The 22,135-nt window shown below is 39.2% G+C and overlaps 1 protein-coding gene across 1 annotated transcript in view; it reads right to left on the bottom strand.

Moving 5' to 3' along the window:
• The window catches only part of LOC124172886 (zinc finger protein 235-like), a 98,252-nt gene that overhangs the window by 28,970 nt on the left and 47,147 nt on the right, over positions 1–22,135 (bottom strand). Inside the window, exons 6-7 of the mRNA XM_046552387.1 lie at positions 12,743–12,827; positions 759–910 (exon numbers count right to left, since the gene is read on the bottom strand). Of these exons, the coding sequence (XP_046408343.1) occupies positions 759–910; positions 12,743–12,827 (237 nt within the window). The remainder of the gene's footprint in view (positions 1–758; positions 911–12,742; positions 12,828–22,135) is intronic.

Genomic DNA, 22,135 nt, shown 5'->3' with positions numbered 1-22,135 from the left:
CGTATCATATCTGGGGCATTTTTTACGATGGGAATGCCAAACTATGGCATACATACGAGTTCCTGTCTTCATCGACAGCAATAGCAGCACTGACGTAAATCCTTCTCCATTTTTTGTATCTTCCAGCATTTGCTTTTCGGCTTCGCCATGGTGGTCACCCGGGCGAGCGTCGCCTGGGCATCATCATCGCTGAAACATCGTCGCAGTTACGGGAACCAAAGTTATTGTGAACTTGGCCAAAAAAATTGACGACAAAAACTCCGAGTTCTACACGGAATAATGCCTTGAAATCACTTTTTAGGTTCCTGAAAACCATTACGTCAAGTAAAACCTTGCGCACCTACGCAAGAATTCATTTTGCAGAAATTTTTGCTAAAACCATTATCGCAATTAAGAATAAACGCACCGTTTTACACTTTGCTTAGACAGACTGTATTACCGCCCACAAATCATGAACGTATGTTCATGCACAAAACAAACAACCTGCAACGCCCGCGGCTTCGCCTTTTTTTTCCGCGCGAAATTTAAAAGACGTGACGTTATCGCAGAGCGTAGGCGCAATAAACGAATGACAGTCTCAAAATTTTTGTGACGTTATCGCGAAATGACGTTAAACGGGGTGACATAGAACGAGGACTCACTGTACAATGTATTTAATGTAATTTGCAATTTATTTATGTAATTTAATATCATTTTTGTTCTTACAGAATATTTCCTGAACAATACATATTTTTCTATTTATCTAAAATGAGACTCACAGGATTTTCTTCCCAGGTGTGGTGTCCTCCTCTACCTCCATTTCCGTACTTATCGGGGATTGCGACAAATTGGTACTTGACTTCTGGGATTGCTTGACTTGATTGACAAGAGGCTTGCTGTCAATGCTGACCGTGCAATCTTTGAGGAGTACCTTAAAAAAAAGAAAATTGAAATTAAGTACAGTAGATTCCGGTTAATTGGGACATATCTTGACTTGTGCACTTTGCCCCAATTAAGCGGCTGCCCCAATTAGGCGAACTCTCTTGTATATGGCCATAAAAAACTTTGAAATGGTAGAAAGAAGACTGAAGAATGTTTATAATGCAACATAAGTTTATTAAACTATTACTCTGATTAAAAAATCAGCGAGTTAAATTGATTTAATATGATTTTTAAGAATTATAACAATCTAGTTAAAAATATTTTTCACAGCTTCGGGCGACGCTGAATAAATGTCTTTTACCAAGTCCTATTAAAGAAGAGTCCTATTCTCTTACGGATAGTATAACAACAAGAACATTCAAAATAGGGCAAGAATAGGAACATTTGTGTAAACTAAGACTAAATCAAAGGAGGAAAATTAAAAAAAATAGTATTCTGAAAACAAAAAAATGTTACTTTCGTCGTGAGTATAGAGTGTATGTCGCCGACTCATGGCCCAATAAAAGCGGCATGCTGTCCCAATTAAGCGGAGAATACTCTGGGATATTCATCTATTGGGTTCTGATCTTCAAGATCTGCCCCAATTAAGCGGCTGTACCAAGTAACCGGTGGACCCAGTAAATGGAATCTACTGTACCAGGACTAGCCACGGTGAATACTTTACAGTGTTACCTTCCAATGCACAAATTGAGCGAAAATTCCATACAGAAAAAATCATTAAATAGCATTGTTAATGCCCTATCAAACTAAGGGAACTTTGCGACCACGGGCAATTTTAATATGTTATATCAGGAAAACCTCTTTGCATTGTAATGGAGGGGACCAAAATTTGGACAATTTGATGTATGGAGGTTTTAGTGATAGACAACAATTTTTCATATCCTTCGGAAGAGAAAGGCACTACTGTCTTTTAAACCATTATCCTAATGTATTTAAACATAGATGCATGCATTAGTGAACATATATTTATTATTAAATAATTACAGAAAGCGAGCACTAATGGCCCAATAAAGCGGCATGCTTTCCCAATTAAGCGGAGAATACTCTGGGATATTCCTCTATTGGGTTCTGTTCTTCAAGATCTGCCCCAATTAAGCGGCTGCCCCAAGTAACCAGTGGACCCATTAAACGGAATCTACACTATTTAAAAAAAAATCACCGACTCTTTCTCAACCCTTAACCAGAGACGGATCTTATTTTCCCTATGCAAAAAGACTGTGCGTGCTTTTGTGAAAAATTGTAATTTTTATCGACTGCAGAATGCAATAAGAAAAGGAATAAGCGGGATAAACTTAACGGCTAGTTACTACTTAGCCTTCCGACTTAAACATTTAGACCAGTGGTTCCCAAAGTGGGCGCTACCGCCCCCTGGGGGACGTTGCTGTAGTCTATGGGGGCGAAAAGTTCCAAGAGGGCGGCAGGGGGGCGCCGGAGGGTCCTGACAATGTGACAAATGCGAAGGTTCCGTAACCTTCCTTTTGTCTTCGATTTCAAGCTTCGCTTCTAAAGTTTAATTTGTTTTGGAAGTAATTTAAGGGCAATTCCATTTGCGACGGAATTAGTTTCAGAGAAAACTATGTATGAGGATATTTCGATAAAATTGTAAAATAAAAAAGGTTGCAAAACTTCTTACTGTGCATGATCAAAAAAAAACATTCATGAAGGTGCTTTGCATACACAGAAACAAAATTAATTATCGAAATGCCTTCTAAATATGCCAAAAATTAACACGTGACGGAATCACTGCCAGGTCAACGTCTTAATCGTAATGATTTCAAACATCTTCAAAGCTCTGGGAATCTAAGCAAAATTTGAAAAGTTTTAATAAGGCTCTGAATAATGTTTCAAATACTGATTTCATAAAATTAAATCATTTAACTGTTGATTTATCAAAGTAAAATATTTCGAGCCTAAATTTTAACTTGAGAGAAAAAGTTGACATTTTCATGGAAATGCCCTTAAACCATGTGTTTTCTTACATTTTAAAGTAAGAACGGTTGAAAAATATTTCCAAGCCTTTCTTGCACAAGGGAAACGTTTTAAAGGGGTTTAGTTTCATTTGGTCTATCGTTGGTACAACTTAACGACACAGGGAACTTAATCATTTATTAGTCATTGTTTTTAATTTAATTATTACAATGTTCCTCATTTGGTTAATTAGTGTATGATTCTGATTATTATTTTAAAGATACCGATTAGGGGTGCGTTGAGTAAAGGTTTATGGATCCAAGGGGCTCGAAAGGTGGCTCGAAAAAGTTTGGGAAACACTGATTTAGACCTTATTTTGAAATCTGGCAAAATATTGACAGATAAATATGATAATTATAACTCAAGTGTCTTGGGCATCAGTTTGTTGATCCTGCTGCAAATAAAATTTTTTATTGAAAAATTGGTTCGTAATGGGAATATAAAATTTTCATTCAGGTTTTAGAATAGTTAGGCATTTAAAGAAAAATTAAACAAAACAAAAAAAATGGCACAGCAATATTTTATCAATTTTTGATTCAATGCAGTCTGCCAGACCGCACGTCACTGGTAAAGGGTTAACCTTGTGGTATTCTTTAATTAGATTTCTTGGAAAGGGATGTGCGAGTAATACTTTCTGATCTAGAGTCCAGTTGAAAACAACTCGCGAGTATTGAGTCGAGTCGAGTACGGTAATTTCTAGAAAATAGGGTAGTTTCCTTCATCAAAGCAAACGTAAGGCATTGATTGCGATTCGATACCCACCATTAGTGTATTCATAATATACAAATTATTTGTTTTTAGAAATCCCAGTTTAGACGAATAGCAATGGTCAATTTTAACCGCATCTGAAAAAGGCTAGACTGACGCCCATGCAATGTCACTCCATGTGACGTTTCAAGGGACCTAGTTTCTATACGAGCAGATAGGAGTTTCACATCGTCTGAGATCACCAATGCATCTATCAGGCACAGATAAGCTGAGAGCCACAGATCTCAGGGAAACATTTCTTAATATTCACCTATTAAAACTGCCAAGTGTCGGTAAGTTTTTATCATTTGATAGGGTATTAAAAATCCATATAAAAACCAAGCGTCACCTGCTAGAATGGTACTCTGCTACCTGCTAGAAGCCTGCATCGTCGCGACGCGCATATCCTCGTACCAAGGTCCCATAATATACAAATTATTTGGTTTTAGAAATCCCAGTTTAGACAAATTTTAATGGTCAATTTTAACCGCATTTGAAAAATTCCAGATTGGCGGCCATGTGATGCCACTCCACGTGACGTCACTGAGACCTAGTTTCTATATGAGTAGATAGGAGTTTTACATTGTCTGAGATTAGTAATGAATGCATGAGGCGCAGAGCTCAGGGAAAAATGTCTTAATAATCACCTATTAAAACTGGCTAAGGTCGGAAAGTTTTCCTCGTTTGATAAGGTATTAATTATCCTTATTTAAGCCAAGCGCTACCAGCCAGCAGGGTACTAGGCTACCCGCTAGCAGCCTGCGTCGTATCAGCGCTAAGCCTCACCCCAAGGTCACCTCACTTGCGGCAGCGGGAACCAGAAATACGTCACTCGGAGAGATTTCCCATCATTCCTACTTAGCAGTCACGTTTTCGCGCGCTTGAAAATTTTCACTTTTCACTTACTCGCGAAAAATAGATATTGTCATTTAAAAATCTAAAAGCGTGAAATACGTACTCCAGGAGTAATAATCTTTCGATTTAGGCAATAAAAAAATAATATGAAACCACCCTATTCTAACAATAGTTTATTGATTCAAATCGGTGATAACGATTGTCAGCTACAGTTGAAAAATCATACATTAACCCAGGACCTCAATCAATACACTCATTTTCTTGGGCAATAGGGTGATTTCCTAATTTTTTTATTGCTTAAATCGAAAGACTCCTGGAGTATATATTTCACGTTTTAGATCTTTAAACGACGATATCAATTTTTCGCGATTAAATGCATTTGAAAATTTTCAAGCGCACGAAAACGCGAGTGCTAAGTATGAATGCTGGGAAAGCCCTTGTGACGTCTGGCTACAGCTGTGAGAGGCCACCTGGGTGCGAGGCTATGAACGCCGCTATGATGCAGGCTGCATGCTGCCGAGCATGGCAGTAGCGTAGAGTACCCTGTTAGCAAGTAGCGCTTGGCTGACATTAAGGATTATTAATACCCTACAAAACGAAGGATACTTTCTGACCATAGAAAATTTTAATAGGTTATTATTAAGAGATGGGTGAGTATGAATGCTGGGAAAACGCCGTGTGACGTCGTTCTGGTTCCCACTGCCGCAAGTGAGGTGACCTTGGGGCGACGCTTTGAGCGCTGATACGACGCAGGATGCTAGCAAGTAGCAGAGTACCCGGCTAGCAGGTAGCGCTTGGCTTAAATAAGGATTATTAATACCTTATCAAACGAGGAAAACTTTCCGACCTTAGCCAGTTTTAATAGGTGATTATTAAGACATGTTTCCCTGAGCTCTGCGCCTCATGCATTCATTACTAATCTCAGACGATGTAAAACTCCTATCTACTCATATAGAAACTAGGTCTCAGTGGTTGGTTACATAAGTGGTTGGAATATTTACAGATCGTGGACTTTCAATTTAAAGTTCCTTGTGAACCTCTTAAATATTTTTACAGCATGGATTTACTTTCAAAATTTTAGGGCAAAATTACCTTGAACTGGGACGAATTTTGCCCAGTTTGATGAAAACATCCAAATTTAGTGCGAAACTAAGAGTTGGAGCAAGGTTACCCCAAAAAAAAATATCTGTTAGTAAAACTGTTATGAGGTGATGCTTGATTTTAGCCTGTAATTTTATTTTATTTGGTTAGAAATTAAAAATAAAAAAAACTAAATTGCTACGGATGTGCAAGTAGTATCGAGCAAGGTTCTACAATCAACTCCGTTCAACAGCTGAGCAGCGACTGTTTAATGTCTTGCGTCGATCACTTTCTGATAAACAACAGTTTTTGTTTTGATATCAGGCGCAAGATAAAGTGGATGAAGCTAAATAAATATAGCAAAGCCAAGCAGTGAAGCAGCGAGGGAGTTTTTGGGGGTTAAACCCCCCCCCCCCAAGAGCTCAGAGAACTTTTTTATAAAAACTTTTGTTACTAATATTAGGGGGATGGATGAGTAACAAACAAAACATATTTAATTATTCATACAGCCGCTAAACCCACTATTTTGAACCATTTATCTTAAAAAATATGTGGGGGAGGGCCCCCACAACTCTCGCTTACCTTAGCGAGTTTTCTATACCCTACAATCCCGTAGTATTAGCTGCACCTAAAACCCCCCTATCCGCGCTTTTTGAAGGGAGAAATACAGCGGATGGTCAAACACCACAAAAACTGAAAGACTGCCCATGCGATTTGTTAATCGTTATCACGAATGCAACCCGAATCGGAAATTGAATACTTTTAAGCTCAAAGTGACATATAAGTTGGGATCATCGAATCATCGGAATGAGAACTTCCTCATCTTTGAATTTTCCTTTGAGTAAAGTTGCGTGAATCACATTCATTATCAATTTTTTTAATCACCAAACGCGTTCCGTTGGATAGTTATGGTTGGTTTTGGTTTGGAAAGGTCATGAACACAGAGCCTAAATTTACCTGTAAATCGTGCCTTGGTAAGCCAGGTACTTCCAAGGACTTAAAATATTCACATAGATAGTTCTTGATTTCGTCTTCGTTTGTTACACAGTTAAAAGATTTGAATTTATGCACAGTACCAACTATTTTATCCTGATTTACTTGAAACAAAAAGGAAGACAATGGCAGGTTCCACAATTTAATTATTACTGCGACCGGTTTCAATACATGGTATCATCATCAGGCACTTTTGGTATAACAGTTTCCACTTATATAGTAGTCATGAGGCATGCGGGGATGGGGTGGAGGAGATAATAGGGGAATGTTTAACAGCGTCAGCAGTCAGTCAGCGTCAGCGTAGTGAACGAACAATTGTATTCTTTGAATTCCCCCATTCTCAATGTGTTTTCTCAACCATACCCCCTCCCCCCCCCCTCTAAGTTTCCCTCACAACCCTGACCACTCTCCCCTTCCTCCCCCGCCTACATACTCCACCTCCCCTCCCATTTCTACTGGCCCCCGACTTGACGCTGCCAACCAATCCCCCTTAACCTCCCCACCCTAACACCCAATCCATGACGCTGTTAACCATTCCCCTATTATCTCCTCCACCCCCCCCCCCCCATGCCTCATGACTACTATATAAGTGGAAACTGTTATATCAAAAGTGGCTGATGATGATACCATGTATTGAAACCAGTCGCAGTAATAATTAAATTGTGGAACCTGCCATTGTCTTCCTTTTTGTTTCATCATGAAGGAGTTCCATCATGTTTCGCCTGACACGATTTGATTTACTTGGTTTGAGTAATCCTCATCTTCGTTCTGGGCCGTCAAAATTGTTCGCTCAATCAAACATTATTAATTTTTGTGGTACGGAGTGGATCGTAGGACCTTGCTTTTGATAGGTACATAAGGCGGATGATTTTTTTCTCCGTGATCCTTTCGCTCGATTCATGTACAATCAATTCAAGTACAAAATACCGTATTTGCACGAATCTAAGACAAGGTTTTTTCCCTCCTAACTCCCGCAGAAAAGAGGGTTCGTCTTACAATCGGAAGCAAAATTCTCGACGTCAATCGGGTTGCATAATAGGGTGCTTTCCTATTATTTTTTTATTGCCTTAATCGAAAGATTATTACTCCTGGAGTACGTATTTCACGCTTTTAGATTTTTAATTGACGATATCTCGTTTTCGCGATTAATAAAAGTGAAAATTTTCAAGCGCGCGAAAACGCGACGCTCAAGTATGAATGCCGGGAAATATCTCCGTACGTCGTATTTCTGGTTCCCCCTCCCGCCCGGTGAGGTGACCTTGAGGCGAGGCTTAGTGCTGATACGTCGCAGGCTGCCAGCGGGTAGCTGAGTACCTTGCTGAATGGTAACGCTTGGCTTAAAAAAGGTTTATTAATACCTTATCAAACGAAGAAAACTTTCCAACCTTAGCCAGTTTTAGTAGGTGATTATTAAGACATGTTTCCCTGAGCTCTGTGCTTCATGCATGCATTGGTAACCTCAGACGATGTATAACTCCTATCCTCTCGTGTAGAAACTAGGTCCCTGTGACGTCACGTGGAGTGGAATCGCATGGGCGCCAATCTGGCCTTTTTCAAATGAGGATAAAATTTGACCCTTGCCATTCGTCTAAACCGGTATTTCAAAAACCAAATAATTTGTGTATTATGAATACACTAATGGTGGGTAACGAATCGCAATCAATGCCTTTCGTTTTCTTTGATGAAGGAAACTACCCTATTCTCGACGTCAATCGGGTTGCATAATTTACGTCGGAAAAATCATGGTCACCTGAGTTTGCCACCTGATAGCTATACAGCGAAAAATCAACGTCAAAATAGCTGAACAGTAATGTAGCATAATTAATTTTGCGTTCAAGTAAAAAAAACATTTTTCATTTTTGGGCAGCAGGCAAAGATTCGGTGTGTGCTCATCAGTCGCCGCGGCGCGCCGGGTTCACTTATGCCCTATTCGCGAGATTGCCTGCTTTACCTTTGGTTCCGCTCCATTCCAGTTATAGCTCGATCAACTCACAAAATGATCGCGTGATTGGTTACAATTTACCTAAATTGTAACGTTAAAGCCTCAATGTCATGGAATAAACTGCTACAAAGCCGTTGCATTTTTCTCAGAGCAACGGTAAGAAGGCAACATGATTTGCCTCTGATTAGAGAGATCGATTCAGTTGTGATTAACCGTGCCTTTCAGAGTATTACGATGGCGGAGAATATTGATTGCAATGCCGCTTTCAAAAGAAAAGTTATACCTCGGAATTCCGATCCATCGTTCCCACATTGATCATTTCCCGTCGCGTACGCCGAACGCGATAGCATCAGTTCCGAACTTCACCTTGCACGAGTGGTTCCCTACTTTCCAGGATGGCTTGACTTCAAACTACGGAGTGTTTTCCGTGTGGGTTTAATAAAGTCAGGTTTCATTTTCACTAGTTTAATTTAATTCGTCTTTGGACCTTAGCCCCTCCGAAGAAATATTCCTGTAAGAAATATTACGCCCTAAAATCTAATCATAATTACGCGCCAAAAAGCCTGCGTTTCCTTGGACATAGGCAACCTAGCCAAACATCCCCGCATTCATCGCTTATTCGTATCGTTATTAGGAAAACTTTTTTTCCCAAGCGTAGTTCCAAAAAAGGGGGGGTCGTCTTAGAATCGTGTTTGTCTTAGACTCGTGCAAAAACGGTAAGCTTCCAAAACAAAATATTGAAAAAATCATGACTTAATAAAAGATTTATTTGAAAAATGAAGTTTTTTTCCCCGATGGAGAGTGTTGAAATTACTATTTCATCACTTTATTTAACCCTTAAAGGACCAAGGGGCATATATCGATACCTCCACTGCATAAAAAGCTCAACAACCACCCACCAAATAGAATCTGGTCATTTAATATTACAAGGGCTATCTGGATGAGCGGATTTGATTCAGTGGGCGATTGTTGAGCGTTTATGCAGTGGAGGTTACGATGTGTGCAAAATTTTTGAAATTCTCTAAAAATTAAATGAGAAGATCTATGATTGTAATATGTACAGTAGAACCCCGTATTTACGTTATCGGAATTTACGTTTTCCCGCAAAATGCAAGTTTTTTTCTGGGTCCCATCATATTTCCTATCTCTCCAGCGTAAATAGAACCCTGTATTTATGTCGTGCTTTTTTCGTTTTCCCACCATGTGCATCACGACGTGCTGACTAAAAAAAATATTTGCCCACTAAAACAATAAATCGTGTATATCAGCCCTTATAAACTGTCTTTTGGCTTCCTTTCGCGTATTTGTATTTAAAAATACAAGAGAGAAATATGTAATGGGAACTATTTTCGGGAAGAATTTGAATGTGGCGGGACACAACGCCACTAGCGTCGGAAAGTTGAACTACGTCACCTCGTTTTCTGCCAGCGGCGAAAAGATGCACGATATGAAAGTAGGTGTTTTGAGCTATCCAGCTATGTAATAATTATAATGCAAGAACTCCTGAAGGAATGTTGATAATAATCATGTAGTCCATAATTTGATGCGAGAGTCTGAAAGGAAACAAGACGTGATGAAACGTGATAAATGCCGGTAACTTGACCGACAACTGGGATCATTTGCGCTGACTTCTTTAATTATCCCATTCAAATCGCAGTGCATCGCAAACTATTGTAACTTTCAAAAATTATTGAGTCGCACGACCGTTTGTACTACTTGATCGCCGAGGAGTAGTTCAGATACTCGTGTGTTGCCAAGTTACCCCCAATTAGTGCGGGAAATAGAATTTATCCTGCTTGAAAATGGAAATTCGAGGTGAAAAACGCCCCGAATCCGATCAGATTGCCAGTCTCAACATTCAACCGTGGTGAAAATCGTGATTCCATTGTAAAATATGCAAACATTTATCAAAAAAGAGAAAATATGTGAAGAATTCCAGGTGAGATGAATTAGAACGAATTCTAAAAGAGTAGTTTTTAGGTGCATGATCATCAAATGTCTCAGCAAATGGTGTCATCTAAAGGCCTGTTTACATAGTACATGCATTAACAATTGATTTAATAATAACATTATAATAATAAATAAAATTAACATAGTACATACGATGCATTAACCCCTGAGAGTTAATGTCTAAATTTATGAACGCACGGATGAACACGAAAATGCAACGTGTATTCACCCAACTTGTGCGAATGCATCGACAGAAAATTGAAAATGTTTAAATTTGGTTCATGCATTCATAGTCGGATTTAGGGGAGGGGCACAAGCCCCCCCTCCCCAGATGCTTAAAAACTAGACAAAATTTGAATGCGGTTATCAAGGCGGATCTAGGGGTGGGGGGGGGGGGGGGGGGGCACGTGCCCTCTCCCCTCCCCAGATCCTTAATAAATATGCAAGATTTTTAATACGGCCCCGTTATCATTGCATTCATTTTGTATTACGAGGTATCCTTGTGCCCCCCCCCCAGAACAAAATCCTGGATACGGCCTTGCTTGTGCCCCCCAGAAAGAAATCCTGGAACTGCCCCTGGCAGTCATCATTACGTTCACTTTGTTTTGTGTATTACGGAGGCTCAACAATTTAATTCAATATTAATAACTTTGATTTGAAAATAAAAAGAATTTCGTAAAGTCATTGCTATATATCTTGTTTTTAATCTCAAGACAAGATCGTTTGCCTGTCAGGCCCTCTCTACCCCTCCCAGAAAAAAATCCTGGATCTGCCCGCATGATTTGTACATGTTCCGTTCCGGTCCACAAAAATCATTCATGAAAACAGACATTAACTTGTGCATATTAATGTATCACGTAAACAGGCCCAAAGGCCCTTGAGAAAAAGGATTGTATTTCCCCACAAGATTTGGAATCGAAGATTCCACCGCATCTGTAATGGTTGGTTGGATAGATTCAAAAATAGGTGCAGTCTTGTATACAAGACTGTGAGTGGTGAAAGCAAAGATGTTAACATACAGACAGCAACTCAGTGGAAAAAATTCGAATTGATCAGACTTCTGGAAGGTTACAGCCCAAAACATGCTTTCAATGCAGACGAAACAGGATTATTTTTTAATTTTTGCTGCCAGAAAAAACACTGTGGACCAGTGTTATGGAGTAATGCTTAGTGAACAATTACAAAACTAACATTTCCAAAGCCAGTACGTGAGTTAAAGTGAAAATTCTCTATTTCCCACTATTAGAATTTTCCCACAATTTACACTTTTTTTCTTGGGTCCCTAGAAAAGTGTAAATAAGGAATTTTACTGTATTTGGTTCTGTTGAAGAATAGGCTATTGGCTTCTAGTTTCAAATTCTTTTTGCGATATCTTTCAGATATTGTTGTTTCCACATTGTTAATCTTTTCCCTACTACTCACGTATATACATGTGTGGACGTTTCCTGACCCGGGAGACGACGGCTGTATATTTATGTGTGAGATTTTCCTGGCAAGGAGAACGAAAGCCGTATATATACGTTTTCTAGCTCTCCCCCTTTTAGGACGGTCGCAGGTTTACGACGTCTTTGTTGCGGGACCCAACCCTGCGGGATTTAGGATTTACCCTCGGAATCCAGGAGCAGGTACCTGGACCCCTCGTCTTTTATAACCCCTCTTAGCGGTAATGGACAGCGGTCATACAATTGTTTATCCAGTCAGTTTTCGAAATAAATATGTGTTCATTTCTCAAGAAAAATAAACTAAGAATTGAATTATATGTCTTTTGGGCAGCGTTTACAATTTTTAAACGAAATTCTACAATAAACATTAACTTATGCCTTGAGTATAATAATAATAATAATTTTATTGGTCCCAGGACTTTACATTGTAAAATATAGGACATGTCATACACAAAAATAAATACATACACAATCAAAGTCAGAATCAGACACTTCTGTGGTAGGCAGATTCCTCTAGAAACTGAGTTGTGCTATAATAGCCTTTGTTGACTAGAAAGAGTTTAAGATTAGATTTGAAAATTGCCCTTGTAGAAGCTTTTTTTATGGTTGACGGCAGAGCATTATAAACCTTGATAGCCATGTGAAAAGGGCTCTTATTGTACATTGCCGTGGCGTGGCAGTACATATGTACATCTCCACGTACACTTGGTAGAGTTATGTATAAAAATCAACATGGAAATTGCTGCTGCATTAAATGCGTTAATATTAGCCTTAGAACTTCTATTAAAATTTGACAATGCTCAGAAAAAAATAGTGAAAGCAGATAGTGCATTAAGCGCCTCACCTGAGGTGATGACTTCACTGCTGTGTCCACAGGCTTTCCTTTTTTGGGCTCCGTCTTTGGCGGACTGATAGATATCCTCTTTGGCCTGCAAAGAAAATACCAATAATGCAATACAATACAGTGAAACCTCTATGTAGTGAACCACTTTACATCATAAACCTCCATACTTCGTACCAACCCAACGGTCCCGTCAGATTTACATGTAAATTTATAGGCAAACCTCTTTGTAGTGAACCTCTTTATATCATAAACCTCCATACTTCGTACCAACCCAATGGTCCCGTCAGATTTACATGTAAATTTATAGGCAAACCTCTTTGTAGTGAACCACTTTACATCATAAACCTCCATACTTCGTACCAACCCAATGGTCCCGTCAGATTTACATGTAAATTTATAGGCAAACCTCTTTGTAGTGAACCTCTTTATATCGTAAAACCTCCACTTATCATACCAAGGGGATACCCCCGAGACGGCCTAACTACCTCCGCAAATCGTACCGAGACAACTAGAGATCATTAATGCAGCTGTGATTACGTACATGGAATTATATTTTCAGCAATAAATGTTTCACTCTTTTTTTCTTATACAGGCGGTCCCCGACTTTCGTACACAATGCGTTCCCGAAAACTTGTACGAAAGTCGAATGTACGAAAGTCGAACCATTGACCTCCATACTAATTAGGGGTTACGTTCCAAAAGAGTGGAATATAAGTACTAAAACCTTTTTTTTTCACGGAATTCATTTCCATTGACTAAATTTTAATAATACGTAATAAAACTCCTCAAATCATCTAATTTCTTTCGAAAATACGCAAAAAATGCAAGTAAAAGTTTAAAAAACAAGAAATGCGTTGGCTATCGAGTGAAACTTCCTCTTGGCGTTTTAAGTTGACATTCCACTTATTACGTCCACTATAAATAAAAAGACATATCAAGAAGCATAACAAAATGTAGTTGTTGAACCCGCACTCTGGATACCTTTTAATTTTTACACCAAAATTCGACATTTGGCAGGTGACATTGGCAGGTGAAAGACAAAAGACAAACTGAATTCGTGTGATATTTCGTGCAATATCGTTGCTGAAGGTGTACATGAATTGAACAGCACTCAAACGAAAAAACACAATTAGAAACAAGATCTTACTAGAAAAATCGCTCCAATTAAGGCTTTCTTCTTCTCTTGATGAAGGAGCCTATAGCAGGCAGTCTCTCTCCCAAATAAATCACCTAGATTAGAGTCAACTACCAACAATTCCCTTCATTATATACGTTCGTACTGTTCGCATATAGTGCCATTTGAAACAATTGAATGTTAGGATGCGCAATAAACATCGCGGGAATTTTTAAAAGATTACAGACCAACGTCCGAAAGTCCGAATTTAGCGTACGAAAGTCAAGTAAAAGGTGTCAATTTTGAACGTACGAAAGTGCGAATTGTACGAAAGTCGAGTGTACGAAAGTCGAGGACCGCCTGTATAGGTACCTTATCATGCTGTAATTTTCAGGTTAATCATTAGTTGTGGCCATTTTGTTCCATATGAGAGCATATCTAACAGTAAATAAGAAAAAAGAAAACCAACTATCCTTATCATTTTAAGTGACTGCTGAATTGAGAGAGATCACATAATTTTCACTCGAATCATGGTAAAAATCATGCGATAGCGTTCGCTTTCTGTAATTATTCAATAATACATATGTATATGTTCACTGATGCATGCATGTGCGTTTAAACACATAAATATAATGGTTTAAAAGACAGTAGTGCCTTTCATATACATATTCACATTCAAAGGATATGAAAAAATGGTGCCTATCCCTAAAACCTCTCTATCGTGAACCACCATACATCAAATTGCCCAAATTTTGGTCCCTTCCATTACGATGTAAAGAGGTTTTACTGTGATATTAATAATCCTCCAGCAATACACATGGGTGTCCAGTCAATCAACACAGAAAATGCATAATTCCCAGTTTACCAGGGAAACGTTTGACAAGAATACACATTTTTTTCATACGTAATTACTGCGATAGCGTGGCACCATTCAGCTGGCGCTCAGATTTGCTGCTCTTCTCTCGATCCTCGCCGGAACCGAGATAACGGGGAACATCTACATCTACATAATACTCTCCGAGCCACCTCTAGGGAGTTTGGCAGGGGGTGATCAATCACCAGCATACACCATGCAACTGGACTATATTATCACCACGACATGACTTTATGGACAGTTTAATAAACAAAACATACACTATAATGTCTAAAAAATAACTTTCGACCATTTAGTTATACATGAGTACTTCGCGTTTCATGTCATTCGTCTTAGCTCACTTAGTACTTTAAAAAAATATGCTATTTAGATTGAGGTGTCACGAGAAAGTAAAAGAAAAGTAAATAATTATGTTAGAGACTGTATCGTCTTACGAGAAACCACCAAGCTCCCTGAAATCATAAATAAAAACGCCTAGATTTTGAAGTAAACCCAAAGAAAGATGTACAAAATACCACCTCATGCAAGGTCAACATGTACCATACGGTATAAATTATTAAATTGGAGGGTAACTAATTACTTATAGGGTGAATACCGTAAGTTAGGCGCATGGGCCCGCGAAATGCCTGAGCTGCGAGCAAAGGAGGGGAAGAAATGACCGATAAAAAACTGTGTGGGACCGACACACGTATAGCTGGCGGGTCCTCCCCCCAACGAAGGCAACTACCACCTCTAATAAAATTATTAACTTTTTTTACGCTCTCATAACATCTACATATACACAATACCCTGCGAGCCACCTCTAGGGTGTTTGGTATGGGATGATCAATCACCAGCATGCAGCATGCAACTGGACTATATTATCTCCACGATATGACTATATGGACAATTTAATATACGTAGTGGTATGACGAACTATCAGAAAACTTCTACGACAACCAAGAAGTAATAGGGTGGTTTCCTATGATTTTTTTATAGCCTAAAACGAAAGATTATTACTCCTGGAGTACGTATTTCACGCTTTTAGATTTTTAAATGACGATATCTATTTTTCGCGATTAAATGAAAAGTGAAAATTTTCAAGCGCGCGAAAACGCGACGGGTAAGGAAATCTCTCCGTGTGACGTATTTCTGGTTCCCCCTCCCGCCTTGTGAGGTGACCTTGATCGAGGCTCTGAGCGCTGATACGACGCAGAATGCTAGCAGGTAGCAGAGTACCATGCTAGCTGGTAGCGCTTGGCTTAAGTGAGGATTATTAATACCTTATCAAACAAAGAAAACTTTCCGAAATCAGCCAGTTTTAATAGGTGATTATTAAGAGATGTTTCCCTCAGCTCTGTGCCTCATTCATGAATTGTTAATCTCAGACGATGTAAAACTCCGATATACAGTGGAACTTGGTTAGTACGTTTCTGAAGGGACCACGAAAAATGAACGTACTAACCAGGAAAACGTACTAACGAGGAAAGTAAATAATAGCAGTCGGGGTTATTGCAATCAGTGAAAAAGTCGTCATAATTACAATTACTATCAGTAGTTCTCATAGGATCGCCTTCCTGAACTCTTTTCACATTTAAAATCAAGAAAATGAGCGCTACCATGAAAAACAATACCATGTGAATAAAAATCGCAATTTTTCATGGACATCCCGGAGAGGATTTCATGATTACGGCGTCTATCTCCCGTGATTTATCCTATATCTATTTACAAAACGAGGACGAGTGAAGCTCAGACAAGTCATTTTTCTTTCTCACAGCGTACTCGGAGAATATACCAACAACCCGGAGTAAGTCAACTGGTTTTTTAAACATCATAAAAATTGGGCAAAATTATATTGACTTTCAAATTACGGCAACAGCCGTAGACATTCACTTCTGGAATGATACCATTTCGATTGTAAAATCGATCGATATATCAACTGATGACACGCAAGATTATTAGATTACGACGTAATTACAAGAAAATTTTATATTAAACAGTTGAAATTTACTTTCAAAATTTGTCTAATGTCGTCCGCTTTCGTTCCGAGATCAAGTATTTTTAAGCTAAGCTTCGCGTGGAGATCCAGAGGATCGTCTGCTCCCGCAACAGTAGTCAAGTAAATACGCACGACGTCGAGTTTATGGAGCAGTACTGTTTTAGATAATGTGGGAATTGTCTAATACCGTTAAGACTCATTTCTTCATCATGATAACTCGTGCAATAGCAACAATTGCCCACTCATGAACTTTGTGCGCAGCAGGTGGCACTCCCAAGCTCCAAAGGCAGCAGAAGGTGAGGAGCTCGGGGTGAGGAAAATTGGGGCTTCTTATTGGCTGTAGTTTTTCATAGTCAGACATTCCCAAAAAATGGCCGCATTTTATTTTTCATCACGTCACAAGAATTGAGAAATGCATTTGGATAAATTACGGTAGAAGAAAGAGATGTGGAATGAATGGAAGAATGTTAATGGCTAATAATAATAAATTAAATCATGAATTCAGACGTTTGCGACCCTTAAGAAGACACTAGAGAACGAATTGCGGGTTGCGTCACGGCAAGCAATTGAGCGTACTAACCAGGAAAGCACAATTTTTTCAAACGTACTAACCAAATTCTTTTACCTGTATTTTGTTTGGATGGTACCGGGACCAAGGGAAATCGCCATACTAAGGAGGAAAACGTACTAAGGAGGAACGTACTAACCAAGTTCCACTGTATTCGTATAGAAACTAGGTCCCTGTGACGTCACGTGGAGTGGAATCGCATGGGCGCCAATCTGGCCTTTTTCAAATGAGGATAAAATTGACCATTGCCATTCGTCTAAACCGTAATTTCTAAAACGAAATAATTTGTATATTATGAATACACTAATGGTGAGTAACGAATCGCAATCAATGCCTTTTGTTTTCTTTGATGAAGGAAACTAACCTACTGTTGCATTTTCATTTTCTAAATCAGAGGCGATATAAGGAATAGAATACTTGATTATATACTGGGGTCCCTCGTTCGGCCACTTTTTTTTTTTAGGATCGAATCGTAATACCTGGCAACAGTTGCGTACCCAGGTGAGTATTAGAGTTATGATTTTTTTTCGAAATCTATATTTCTTCTGCCGTTAATATCTTCTGTTCGCCATTTCATCTTGAAATTTCAAAATATTTAACGAAAAACGTTAAAAATTTAAATAATTCAAATTTGGTTTCAGCAAGCACTCATTTGTTCCAATTGAGTATAGCATTAGTATTTCCTTGACATTTTAGATCAAAGATGTCATCTCTATTGCTTTTACTTATCGAGAAAATGACCTTATATCGTGTCCCTGAAAGCAGTTTTGTGGGTTAGGCAACCCGCAGTCTCATTTTACGCCATGCATGCGTAAAAAAACGAGAAATAGAGATGTTTTTCAGTCAACAATGTGTAAATCGTGTCTGCAGTTGTCAGGGGAAGTCACTAGGATGAGAGTACGCTCTTTTACGCCATCACCGGCAGTAATGACCGTATTTTCGCGCACGAATACATCACTGAAAGTGGTAACTATCATTCGGGATTCACTACGGCAGTTTTATGCCCCTCTATGGTCAAATTCACTACCCCTGCGGTCAGAAAAGGGGTTTAACCTTTTCCCTACTGTACATAAACACACACACAAATACAAAACACACGTATACGTATTTCGGCTTCAAAGTAGCCCTTCTTCAGCGTGCTGAAGGAAGAACGAAGTGCACTTACAACACGAGGCTGAAAGTGACTGCTGATTGGGTGCAGTATCGTTTATATAATTTGTATCCGTAAAAAAGTTGCAGATTTTAAGTTTTCTTTTGAATGTGGAGGTCATGTAGTCATGGCCAGTGGTGCAGCGAGGGGGGGGGGGGGGGTTTGGGGGATAAAACCCCCCCACGGAGCTCATAGAAATTTTTAAGTTAAAACTATTTTACTTAATTGGATTAATATTGCTTATAGAATAGTTTTTTAATGATATTTCTTGGAGTTTAAGTCAATTGAAACCAAGTTATAGCCAACGTTTCAATTCATTTAAAATCATCCTCAGGGCTATTAACTTTGTACATATTTATTGATATTGATGTTGTTTTATATGTACAAAGTTAAGAGCCCTGAGGATGATTTTAAATAAATCGAAACGTTGGCTATAACTTGGTTTCAATTGACCTTAACTCCAAGAAATATCATAAAAAGTTATTAAACAAGGTCAAGAATAGAAGAGGAAAAGTAGTAATAATACTAATTATAGAATAGTGTGAGGATTAATAAAATATCCCTCAGAAGTGCGTAAAAAATCATTTTGAACCATTTATCTTAATTTTCTTCCGGCGGAAGGCCTCTGCATCTTCCTCTTACCCTGGCGGGTATGCAATACCCCCAAACCCCCAAGTATTAGTTGTGCCTGAAACTCCCCCTAGCCTTAATTCCTGGCAGCACCCCTGGTCATGGCGGCTGGTGGTTATATGCATTAGAGAAGATATACGATGATGAAAAAGTGCATGTAGTTCAAATGAATGCTGCCAAATGGCACAGAATGCATTGACGGACTAAGGAAAAAATTAACCTTTTCCCTACTACACACGTATATTTTCGTGTGATATTTTCCTAGCCAGGAGAACGAAAGCCGTATATATAAGTTTTCTAGCTCTCCCCCTTTTAGGGCGGTCGTGGGTTTACGTCGTCTTTGTCTCGGGACCCAACCCTACAGAGTTTAGGATTTACCCTCGGAATCCGGGAGCAAGTACCCAGACCACGTGTCTTTTATAACCCCTCTTAGCGGTAAGGGACAGCTGTCATACAATTGTTTATCCTGTCTGGTTTCGAAATAAATATTTGTTCATTGCTCAAGAAAAATAAACTAAGAATTGAATTATTTCTCTTTTGAGCAGTGTATACAATTTTTAATCGAAATTCTACGATAAATATTAACTTATATCTTGAGTTGTGTAAAAAATCAACATGGAAATTGCTGCTGCATTAAATGCGTTAATATTGGCCTTAGAACTTTGTTTAAAATTTGACAATGCTCAGAAAAAATGAGGAATTCAATTCAAAGTCTGCAATTTACGTGCAAGCAACAATTATCCATTTGCTAAATACATATAAGCAATACATAAGTAACCGCGAACCAATGCCGCAGGTATGGTCGTAAACCCGGAAAGGAGGGAGCACAACTACTCTCAGAGTCCGAGATAATGTGAAGTCTTAGTGTGGAGGGGTCGGAAAAGGTTTAGCAAGACCCTTCTTGACGAATGCCCTCCAAAAATGCCCCATACCACGAGAAAGAGGAGTCTCTTAGGGCGGAAGTTTGCAGCTGCGTGTTGCGCTTTGTCGTGCAAGCTTTCGCGACCGTTGCAGGATGCATCATCAGGCGATGAATGAAATTACGGAAATTGGTTGTCAATTAATATACTCGTCCACCTCCCCCATCCACGAATACGAATATGTTACCAACAAGGTTATTCGCTAGATAAGAAGAGTCCGCTCGTCGCTCAAGGACAGGGGTGAGAGTTCTGCTGACGTCAACTCCGCCCTCCTCCCCCACTACTCCGGTGGATGGGGGAGGTGGACGAGTATATTAATTGACCACCAATTTCCGTAATTTCATTCATCGCCTGATGATGCGTCCTGCAACGGTCGCGAAAGCTTGCACGACAAAGTGCAACACGCAGCTGCACCCGGAAGCCGTTAGCAACGATCCCCTTGTAAGAATTTTAATCAGTTCTTCCAGTCGACGATCACTTAACACTGTGAGAAGAATATTTTCTGGGAGTGCGGGAAACACTTTTGTTTGGATGGATGAATGTAGTACTGCTTGGTACTTCCTTGGCAAGTATTTATACCTATGAATGGTCACACAGACGTAACAATCATCATCGGGGAACGAAGATTCAGTCCTGATCCTACATTGCATCCTCTTCCCTGACGGTGCCTGTGGGTTTTTTTTGCCTCGTCAAGACGTCCATCAAAGTACAGGGTTTTGATAGGATAATAATCCCTATACAAAATCATTAGTGCTATACAAAATCATTAGTGAAATGTATACGACAGGTGAGATACCAAAAGATTTCGAGAGGAACATTATAATCCCTATTCCTAAGAAGAAACGAGCGGAGAAGTGCAAAGATTTTAGGACCATAAGCCTTACTACACATGCATCAAAGATACTGACAAGGATCATCTATAGAAGAATAGAACGAAAAGCAGAAGAGTACTTGGATGAGGACCAATTTGGATTCAGAAAAAACAAAGGCACAAGGGAAGCAATATTGGCCCTAAGACTGCTCATAGAAAAGAGAATGGAAAAGAACAAGCCAACATTCGTTGCGTTTGTGGACTTAGAGAAAGCATTTGATAACGTGGATTGGAGCACAATGCTTGGAATCCTAAAGGAAATTGGGGTTCTTTATAATGACAGAAGAATCATCCACAGTTTATACAAAAACCAAGTAGCCCTGATAAAATCAGGGCCCAGCTGTGAAGAAGCAAGAATTAAGAAAGGAGTGCGACAAGGCTGTACATTGTCACCCATAATTTTCAACGTTTACATTGAAAAAGCCATTAAGGAAATCAAAGAAAAGGCATTGGGAGTGAATATCCATGGAGAAAAAATAAGCATGCTAAGATTTGCCGATGACATAGCCGTTATAGCAGAAACAGAGAAGGATTTGAAAAATATTCTGGTTAATATGGGTAGGGTAATGAGTAGATATCAACTGAAAATAAGCACGAAGAAAACCAAGATTAGACTTAGTATGCAGCAGAAGAGAAGAAGTCAAGACCAACAATAAAATAGGGAGGCAAAAACTGATAGAGGTGGATGAATTCTGTTATTTGGGAAGCAAGATAACTAGTGACGGGAGAAGCAAGAAAGAAATTATCAGCAGAATAGCCCAGGCGAAGAGAGCATTCCACCAAAAGAGAGACCTGCTTACAGCGGGAAACTTAAATATGGAAGTAAAGAAACAATTTATAAGAACCTACATCTGGAGTATGCTCCTATACGGAAGTGAGGCATGGACAATGACCACAGCGGAGAAAGCAAGGATAGAGGCCTTTGAAATGTGGTGCTACAGAAGAATGATGAAAATCAAATGGATCGACCGAGTTAGTAACGAGGAAGTCCTAAGAAGGGTAGGAGAGAAGAGAAGCCTCATGAAAACCTTAATAAGAAGACGGAACAACCTTATAGGCCACATCTTGAGACATGATGGCCCGATGAAGACAATCGTCGAAGGACAGGTGGAAGTCAAGAATGGAAAAGGAAGACCTCGAACAAAATATATGGAACAAGTAAAGAGAGATGTGAAAGACAAGAAATACGTAGGAGTGAAAAGATTAGCTGATAGGAGAACTGAGTGGAGAGCTGCGTCAAACCAATCCTAGGATTGTTGACCAGTGATGATGATGATGATGATGAATA

Source organism: Ischnura elegans (assembly GCF_921293095.1).
Source record: "Ischnura elegans chromosome 13 unlocalized genomic scaffold, ioIscEleg1.1 SUPER_13_unloc_3, whole genome shotgun sequence".
NCBI lineage: Eukaryota > Metazoa > Arthropoda > Insecta > Odonata > Coenagrionidae > Ischnura > Ischnura elegans.
The sequence above is the reverse complement of the archived record's forward strand: the minus strand, read 5'-3'. Positions and strand labels throughout refer to the sequence as shown.